The sequence below is a fragment of the Cyprinodon variegatus genome, unplaced genomic scaffold (genome assembly GCF_000732505.1).
Source record: "Cyprinodon variegatus isolate N-32 unplaced genomic scaffold, C_variegatus-1.0 Scaffold17, whole genome shotgun sequence".
NCBI classification, from domain to species: Eukaryota; Metazoa; Chordata; class Actinopteri; order Cyprinodontiformes; family Cyprinodontidae; genus Cyprinodon; species Cyprinodon variegatus.
This window is the reverse complement of record NW_015150470.1, coordinates 972,073-982,329: the sequence shown is the minus strand read 5'-3', so window position 1 is coordinate 982,329 and position 10,257 is coordinate 972,073. Positions and strand designations below refer to the sequence as shown.

The 10,257-nt window shown below is 40.4% G+C and overlaps 1 protein-coding gene across 1 annotated transcript in view; it reads left to right on the top strand.

Moving 5' to 3' along the window:
* The window catches only part of lig1 (ligase I, DNA, ATP-dependent), a 101,060-nt gene that overhangs the window by 39,828 nt on the left and 50,975 nt on the right, over nt 1–10,257 (top strand). The window contains exons 13-17 of the mRNA XM_015387230.1: nt 1,454–1,530; nt 1,694–1,785; nt 7,070–7,169; nt 7,299–7,384; nt 8,353–8,468. Of these exons, the coding sequence (XP_015242716.1) occupies nt 1,454–1,530; nt 1,694–1,785; nt 7,070–7,169; nt 7,299–7,384; nt 8,353–8,468 (471 nt within the window). The remainder of the gene's footprint in view (nt 1–1,453; nt 1,531–1,693; nt 1,786–7,069; nt 7,170–7,298; nt 7,385–8,352; nt 8,469–10,257) is intronic.

Genomic DNA, 10,257 nt, shown 5'->3' with positions numbered 1-10,257 from the left:
TTTAATGGTAAAAACTTTGCTCAAAATCCTATTGTACACAATCAGATATACCTGATAACAGAATAGTAATACATTATTAATATCAAAAATGTATTTCTGTTTTTTCTTTTTACATATTTTGTTAAAAGGCCAAATGAAAAAAGTAATTTTCTGTTTTGTTTTATTCTTGGATCGGGCTTTAAAGGGTTACATTATAATTTGCACAATTTGACATGTAATGGAAATGCAGCTATAGATGCTTTCAGTAGGAAAATTATATCAAAAAGTGGTTAAAAAGAAAGCCAGATAAAGTGCAGCTTCTGTTTTCATTTGTGTGGCTGAAAACTAGCACTACACATCAGGGATGGAGGTCTCAGGACCGGTCTGCACGCCATCCCTGCTGCACATCACCCTGAACTCATAACATGGAGGTGGCAGCGGTATCCTCTCTGGATGCTTTTCTTTTGCTTGGAAATAGAAGCAAGTCAGAAGTGATGGCATAATGGGTGAAGCTAAACACACCACAACACTGGAGGAAGAGTCTAGAGTGAGGCTGAGGTTCACTTTACAGCAGCAAAGCAACCCAAACATACAGAAATGTGTTTCTCAACCCTCAGGAGCCACTGACCTACTTGTTTAGGTGTCCCCTGCTGCCACACGAATCACTAATGTGAATGGATGGGTAAGGGGCATTCTGCACCAGCTGATGGCATGTCAAGGCAGTAATGCAATCATTTGAATCAGATGTGTTGGAGCAGAGACTTATCTGCAACATGAAGAGCAGTGGGCCCTGAGGATCAGAGAGACACAAGTTCAGATCAAAGCATTTTGTGTTAGAGTGGTTCAAAGTCAAGACCTAAATCCAACTAAGCGTCTGTGGCAAGACCGGAAAAACTGCTCTGCATCGCTGCTCTGACCGAGCTCCAGCATCTTCTGAAGAATAGATGCACTTCTTAAATGTGCAAAGCTGGTGGAGACACACCCCAGTTAACTTTTAAATTCAATTTGTAACTTAAAAACGATCCATTTTTTTTCCCTTCATTTCCTCTTTTCAGTTTGCATAAATTTGTGCTGATCAAGTTCATAAAATCTGAAGGAAACGGGTCACAGCTTGTGGTAAAGTGACACAGATTCATGGGATTTAAATAGTTTTGCAGGGCATTGTATTTTGTTTTTTTGCCTCCTAGTATTCCGCTATAGAAATAAAGCTGTTCATGTTCACAGAACTGGAATTGACTAGCTTGTCTCCTTCAGAAGGAAGAAGTTTTTTTCCAGCCGGTGAATAAGTTGTCACCTGGCTGGAATCTCTCCTGTTCAATTAGTTCATTTTTCCTGCTTTGAACAGTTGAACATGCAGTTTGTACTCTCAAGTAACCTCTTTTTTTTTTTTTTCTTTTTATATCCATTTTTTTCCTGCTTTCTATCTCCTCCCGCTCTTCCTCTGTGAATCTCAATTTCCTCCCGCCTGCCTCAGGCCATGAATAAGAAAATCGACATCATCAAAGGCCTCTTTGTGGCGTGCCGCTTCTCTGAGGCCCGCTACATAGTCAGGTAAAAAAAAAAAAAGACTCCCACATGTTTGCTTTCACATGTGACCATAGGCATCTGCGGACCTGTCTGTGCTCATGCACCAGGTTTGACTGGAGCTTATCGTGTGCAACAGGTGGAAGATGGTGGGAACGGCTGTTGTTGATTTATTGGTTTTGTTGGGCAGGTCTCTGGCTGGGAAGCTGAGGATTGGCCTTGCTGAGCAGAGTGTCCTCTCCGCTCTTAGCCAGGCTGTCTGCTTGACCCCACCTGGACAAGGTAACTATCTCCTCTTGGCTCCAACTTTTGCTGCTGTCACAGCAGTCATCTAAAAATACAAAAATACGAAACATTTTTATTGCTTTCAGTGTTGGCACCTGGACCAACACTGAAAGCAATGGACCATGTTTTTATATTTTGTCAACCATCACATTTGATCTGAGTAAAAAAGCAGATATCAACCTTTTAAACCGACGTTTTATCTTATTTTCCAATTACCTAAATGCAGTTTTACTGTTTTTTTGTGTCGAACTTCCAGTTTCATCATCTCTTGACATCAGTTTATGATTATATATATATTTTTTTAAGTTTGTGCGCAGCTTTAACCCTTAAAGGAATATTACACCCAAAACATGATTAGCCTTCATTTTCTACTCACCCCCATGCTGAACAACACTCTGGAGTACTTTTTTGATATCTCAAATGCATCTGGAGATCTGGGAGGCTTCTTGCTGTCTATGGTGGAGTAATGGAGGTCTATGGTGACCAAGACAGAAAGGTCCATAAAAGTCCACAAAAAACGTGTCAATATTCCTCCATACTGCTCGTCCAATGTATTCCAAGTATTTCCTGAAAGCGCGCGCCTGTGCGTTTACGATGCTACGGAAGCCGGCAGACCAACCTGATGAAAGTGCGCATTCAGCGTCTGCTCTGCCGATAATGCAAGCGTAGAAGAAGAAATGTGCCGTTTACCTGTGCAAAGAAAGAAACAACGAAAGAAAAATGTATGAGGACTTCAGTGTTGAGGAAGAGCATGAGTTCTTTGCCGAGCTGAATGCGCACTTTCATCTGGTTTGGTCTGCCGCGGTTTCCGTAGCGCCGTGAACACGCTTTCAGGAAATCCTATACACTACTGTTTATGCTCTAAAAACATTCTAAACGACTTTGTTTCGAGTAAATTCTGGATGCTACCCACTCAGGACACTTGGAATACATTGGACGAGCAGTATGGAGGAATATTGACACGTTTTTTGTGCACTTTTATGGACCTTTCTGCCTCGGGCGCCATAGACCTCCATTATTTGAATGTCAGCAGACAGCAAGAAGCCTCCCAGATCTCCAGATGCATTTGAGATATCAAAAAAGTACTCCAGAGTGTTGTTCAGCATGGGGGTGAGTAGAAAATGAAGGCTAATCATGTTTTGGGTGTACTATTCCTTTAATGAGTTACCAGTTTTGGTGATATAAACACCATTTTGCTGAGGGTAACTGCTTCATAGTATTCCATCAGTCGTATAATGTTACCTACTGTCAATTAAGGAAAAGGTAATAAATTAAAAACTTAATAAGATAAGTAAAAAAAATGGAAAAGTAAATTTTTTTAAGTTCAAAAGTTCATTTAAAAACTAAAATTGAGTTCCCCTGTCAACATTAATGTTCTGGGGGTTGTGATATAATAAAAATGTGCTTCTTTTTTTGTAAGTCAATTTCACAATTTATAGAAGGACTCTTTCTTCACCATATTAGAACAAGTGACTGTTTTAATAATTATATTGACCTTAATTTTTGCCCTTAAAAATGTACATTTTTAACCTTAAAAAAAAAAATTTCTTTCTCCGTGCTCTAATAAAGCTCTTGACATTAAAGTTTGAATTTCAAAGTGTTTCACTGAGTATAAAGCATTAAGTTAGTTGTTAAATTTGCATGGCAGCTTGTGTGCAGTCTAAAGATAGTTTAGGGAAAAGGAAAACTTGTATTTCTAAAGATGAACAGCAATTTGGAAAAGGTTGAGGGAAAAAAAATTATTAAAATAATAAAAGAAAAAGTGTGAAAGGTTTAAAATGCTCAGGTCACTCCTTTGTCTAGTATCAATATGTCCGTCCATCGGTTTTATCCTATCTGACTGAAAATTCAAAGGCTTGTACCTACCTGGGTTCTGGTTTAGACCCCAAACATCTTTAAACCCGTATGAGAAGAATAACGGTCTGGATAATCTAATCCTGATTTGACAAGTCCAGGAACTGATTGAAGTTGGAACAGAAAACCGTGAAAGAGCCTTTATACCACAATGCCAAATCAGTGGCCAATTTCCAGCTTGTGTTGTTTCATAATTGGTGGACCATACAGATAAGACCTGATTGTTGGAGAAGTACTGTATCAATCAGAGACACATCAGTGTGTCTGATGGATGCCTGGTAAATGGTCTGGTGTGACTGTGGCTCAGTTGCAGGGTGGAGAATCGATCCACATCCCCGCAGTGTGGGCTCAGTAACACCACTGCCTCTGATTTGCTCATCGATGTGTGCGAGGAAGAAAGTTCCAGCACATTTAGAATAGAAAGGGGTTTTAATGAGTGTTGATGGGTGAGCGGGAAACGCTGCTCCCTTCCTTTAACACAGATGAATGGGGGATGTTACCGTGTTCACTCGTCTTTGGAACAAGAGGAAAAAACAGAGGGTATTATTGCGGTCTGTCGGTCGCATTTTTAAAATTACAGCAAATGCTTCAGAAACGTGATAAAGGTAAAGAAAACTGCCTTGATTGTTTTAATTTTGATATTAAAGCCACTTCCAACAGATTTCAGTGGATTTTGCTGAGTTTTAATGGAGGGATCGACTCGCAGTGGTATCTGGGTATGAATCCCCTCAGCTCCTGCAGAGTTCTTGCTTCGTTCAGCCATCGCTTTGTAGGTTTGCAGTTGGGCCATTTTCTTTCTCCATTTTCAGGTGGAAGGAGACTAGATGGACTGTGATGGACTGATCACTCCTCCATTTGCTATTCAAAGCTTTATTTTGAAATTATAAACCTCCTCATAACTTTCCCTTTGAGTTCCTTCCTAGTGTTTGTTCTTTAATGATCCTCCTAAGGGCCTTTCAGGCGGGACTCAGCGTGCACACCTCTGCGCTTTGAAACCCATTATTTTGAACAGCATGCGCCGTGTCGAGCAAAGTACAGCCACAGCCAACAATAAGCTATGCTGAACTTTGACTGCGGCCCTCAGACATGTGGTTAAGAGAAGCGGTTTCATCAGGCGGGAGACCAGAGAGCAAAATAGAGGAGAAGCTAGTATTGTGTCTGATTGCTGTTTGTGGTATGGATTCCTGAATACCCTTAGTAACGGTCAGGAGCTGCAGGCCGAGCAGCCATATATAGGAACTATTTTTGCTTTTTCTGAAGCTTAATAAATGGGAGCTATAATCGTTGTTCTTTGAGAATTCTTCTATCTGCTTTAATTCTCTATGATTGTTTCAACCGGACTCGATAGAAATGGACCTGATTGTAATAAAGGTCCACAATTTAAATGAAGCCTGCATTCATCAGGGCGTTTCCTTAGGATGGTGCGTATCGCTCGTTGATTGACCAAAAATTACTTGATGATCCTTGACACCATTGGTCCAACTCGCCCAGCAAATCTTCAAACTGCTTCACACTGAGCCCAAAATGGACCTGGAAACCGTCGCTGGGAAAATGGAGCTCTTTTTCAAGCCAGAACTCCCCAAGCTGCTCCCTGGATCTAAGGATTTCAGGCACCGCGGCCCCTTCTTTCTCCTTACTCTTTGTCACCTATAATCCGTACTTCTAGCGCTTGCTTCTTAGCTTGTGACGAATGCATTTTTGACAATACAAGAGACTGAAAGCCAACTGGAGCAGCACAACCTGCATCCTGTCTGAAATTCCTTATGCCCCTAATTTCTGTTCAGATTGCTTTAAACTTTAGACAATATAACTATTTATGCTAGGAGCACCCAGCTCCGTCTCTTAATAACCCCTGTCCTGCAGATTTTAGATTCACCCCTGCACCAATATGCCTTATTTAAAAGGCTTAATGACCTCCTCAACAAGTCATTAGGTTCTACAGGCCTGGTTTAGGAGCCATTGCTGTGATTCAGGTATGGTGGAAAAGGCATTAGGTTCCTGGACAGCTGCTCTTAATGACTTTGCATAATAAATGGCTACCAGCATTTATTATACCAACAAATTCATCTGTCCGCTGTTTCTTTTTAAATTAATAATTGAATAGAACAAGTTGCTTGAAATTTTATAATTTTACTCTTATTTAAACAAGCTATTTCTGCTCTAAAATATACATTTTGCTGAATTTCAAAGGCTGGTGATGGGTTTTTATTTCTAGAAATCTCAATAAGATAGAGTTTGTGGTTTTAAGGTAAGACAGAATACTGACAGGATAAATGTATATATGTACCTTTGAAAGGCTTCACACCTGCATTAAAAGAGAAAGGGGACAATGTGACCAATATTAGATCCACCTGTTCAACTTTTTTTATTGATCTATTTCTTCACCATACGTATTTGGAAGCTTTCTGCCCACGGTTTAGCTTTGTTCTCCCCTTACCTCTTGGAAATGCTCACGTTTTACCCACATAACTTATTTAGCTCCAAAGTTGCAAACTGTATGCGGCGTAATTAACAAGCTCCATTAAGCTACCCCCTGAAGAACGAGCTAAAAAGCGAAGGAAGTGACACTAAAAGAGGTGAGGATCGAGTACAGCCATGTCTTATTTAGAATTGACTTTAAAAAGCGGTGTTAAAATATTCATTGCACTAATTAGCAGAATCAGATGCTAAACCAGCATCTTAAATGTGATAAAGCCAACGTACAGCCATAAGCCCGGGGATGGGGAAAAATTGCGGCAACTCACGGAGCATATTTTTTCACCAATACATATTCATCACTTTTAAGGGGACAGTTTGACAACGCATCATTCACTGGTCGCTTCCAGCTGCTGTTGCGACTCGTTCTCACCAACACCTGAGACTCCAAATTAGACGGATTCCATTGTGACTTATTAAAACGTGTTGTTTAGTCATGACGACTGAAGGAATGTGTTAGAGAGAGTCAATTAGACCTGGAGCTTGCTGTGGAAACTTGCATTGATCTCTGCTCTGCCTTTGAAACCTTTCTGTCTATTTATTTCCTTGTTTTTTAATCAGGCAGGTCAGCCTAAAGCGCAATTTCTTCTGTTTTTTTGTTCGGCTGCAGCGGATCTTTGCAATCAATCATTCGGCTTAATGCCTCAATTTAGTTATAATTTAAAACATAATTATTATTAATGCAACAAAATGAAACAAAATAAATAATTAGGCTGGTAATTTATTTCCCCCTTTACAGAAACATTGAGAGTAAAATTTCATCTCTGCCTTATGAAGAATTCATCACAGAACATGGATCTTATGCAGATGTACTCAGATTTTTTCCCGTTTTTGGGCTTCGAGAAGTCTCTGAACTGTCATCCAGTAAATTTTAGGTCATACAAATGTTCAAACACTTCCCCACATCTGTTTGAAAGCGATTCCCCCCCCAAACCTCTCTCTATCTTTATAGGTTTCCCTCCCGCTGTGATTGACGCAGGGAAAGGGATGAGTGCTGAGAGCAGGCGGGCCTGGATTGAAGAGAAGAGCCTCATTCTCAAACAAACTTACTGGTAACTGAGTCCTGAACTTGACTTCCTGGAATCAGCTTGCACTCTCTATTTCGTGCCACCTGCAATATATAGCTCTTTATAATGCTTTGGTCTTTTTTTCCCCCTCATTTATTGTTTTTTAACTACAAGCGAGATGCCAAATTACGACGTCATCATCCCCGTTTTGCTGAAAGAAGGCATCGACGAGCTGCCCAAACACTGCAAACTCACCCCAGGTAAGCTGCCAGTAGAGAAGGGGGGAGTTTATATTGTCTAAAACACCAAACGTTTGGTGTATTGATTCTTTTTCATGGAGGCCAGTCGGTTATTTTAACTCAGATATTTATCAGAAAAAGATAAAACCTCTAAACGAAGAATTAGTTCCCAATTAAATTGTTGTTGGACCGTGTGGGATAAGCAGCTTTGGCACCATGGTGGGAAATTTATACCGCCTGCCATCTGCGAGCTGCTAAATTGGGAAACTAAATTGGAGGATTTTTGGTCAGTTGCTAACTCTGTTGGCAGGTGAAGTACTCAGAGACAGGGTTCCTACGCAGGTTGGAAAATTATAGACGTGTGAAGTTTGACTAAAATATTTCCCCATCAGGATTAGGAACAAGCAAAGGGAAACTGTTTTCCTTATTTCATCTATTCACCTCTGTATTCATGTATTTTTCTCTGTCCATCCTTTTTGTCCACTTATAGATGTTCTCCGTCCTCCTCTCTAGTTTTGTTTTGCTTTTTTGTTGGTTTGATTTAAAGCCTGGCCCTAGTATAAATATCTGTCGCCTTGGGAGATTTCAATCTGGAATGTAAGCTTTGTACATCATATTACATCACTGCTTTTGCTTTTGAGGCTTAGATTAACAGCTCGTGAGTCACTGCGCTTTTATATGGCGCCAAAATAAGAGCAAGAACTTCTTTCAGTGTGATTTTTGACACGATGACAGTTGTCGGGGTGATGTTTGTGTTTCATGCCAAGAAGTGTTGAAGGAGGGGGAATTTTACAGATCCTGAGAATTTGAAAACTTCCTCACCTCCTATAACCTAAAGGCCTGTTTGCACCGGTTCTGCTGTGCTAGACCGAAGAAGGTCTCTTCACAATGAATTATTTTATCATTTATAGAAATCCACTGAGCTGTACCTGTTTGGTTGTGAATCTCTGCTTCCTCCAAGTTCGTCACGCTGACTTTCGTGTTTGCAGGCGTGCCGCTGAGGCCCATGTTGGCACACCCCACCAAGGGTGTCGGCGAGGTGATGAAGAAGTTTGACGAGGCAAAGTTCACCTGCGAGTACAAATACGACGGAGAGCGTGCACAGGTGTGTGTGTGTGTGTGTTGACAGAGAACACATGTTTGTTTGTCCCCTGCTTGGCACCCAACATATGCCTGCCCAATTTGTATGCATGTACCTCTCAGCTGTGTATGTTTTCCCTATAAGAGGTATTACTGGCGTGTACTCGCTTAGCCGTGTTTGTGAGTGAATGTCTGTGTCGAAAGAATAGGCACCGACTGCTTTTACATTTGGCCTCTGGGCAGAGTAAGCCAACGCTGCCGTCGTTGGCCAGAGAATGGCAGTGGGGAGGAGTGGAAAAAGGTGAGATTAAAGGCTAAGGCAGAACGAGCAAGACACATCACAGGCAGAGAAAAAAAAACAACAGAGGACGGCAGAGGGCAGGAGATTTTTGGGAGACATAAAAAGACACAGCAAGACAGAGACTGTTAATGCCAACCACTTCAGTGGTATTGTTAATTTTCAGCAGTCATGCCACTGGGCTCTTTGTACCGAGCAGAATCGGAGGTAGAGAAAGGAACATGAAGAGAAGCTGAAAGCAGGGATAGAAACGGCGAGCCCCATGACGTCTGTCTGCAGTAGACTTTTACCTCAAAGAGCCTGCAGGGGGACTCATGGTATAGTGCTCTACTAAACACTGCCTCTGCGTGTGTGGGGCTCTGATTGGATTGTTTCTTACCAAGAAAAAAAGAAATAGCAGTGTTTGCTTATGAGACAACTGATGAATCACAAACATCCCGCATATGTTTGCTTCTTTTAAATGAAGATCTGTTGTATACAGCTTTGTATCAAAGAAAAACAAATTACTAATACTTTGGGGCAAAATTATATAAGGAGTCCATTTACACATAGTTAATATAGTTGTTTAAAATTCACAACTCTGCTACAAATGCATGTATACCTGCTTATAGGCCTCACTGCAGCGACCAAGTAAGAGAGTTACCTAATCTAATCCCAAAGAATGCAGACTTTAAGGCTTAGCTGATGACGTTTTACTCCAGACAGGATGCTGAATGGTCAGAATGACCTTCCTGTTAACTCTGATCTACTTTAACAATTCAGTTGTTTAAATTTAATTTACTCTTTTAAGCAAACTAATAGGCTATATTTACCACAATTAACCTAAATCTTAGCATCATTTGAGAGTGGTGGTTAAAAAAAGAAACACACACACACAGTGGTGTCACTGCAAAAGTAGTGTTATACATTCCGGTTCAGCTGAACACATTTGAAATCCTTCAACCCAAAACACAAAAAAACTCTTTGTGTTGCCCAAACGCCGAAGAATCTGGAGAGTTCTTCCAGAGGTCATGTGCTGTACCTTCTCTCTTTTTTCAGATATTTCATCCTGTAACTAATAAGTGTTTATCAAGACACAAGATCATTAAATGCATTTCTAGAATCTAATGAAATGAGCGAAGGTTGACGACATACCAATGTACTACGACAAGAGAAATAAAAAATGCTCTATATGGAGTCTGACTGTATCCTTTACTGTAGGGGTGTGGGGAAAATAATTTTGGAGGTAGGCTATATCAAAATTGTTGCACGCCCGATTTAATATAGATCTTTCAGTTCCTAATATCGATTTAAAAAGAAAAAAATTAGGGATGCACGATATGGGGATTTTGGCCGATATCCGATATGCCAATATTTTAAAACTCATGTAGCCGATAATCGATACCGATGTTAAAACTGGACAAAAATAAGTAGTCATTGAAAATATCAGTTTTGTTATCCATTTCTGACACTTTGAAAAAATAATATACTCAAATATATTTTCATATGCTGATATCAAATAGATTTTTAAAAACGC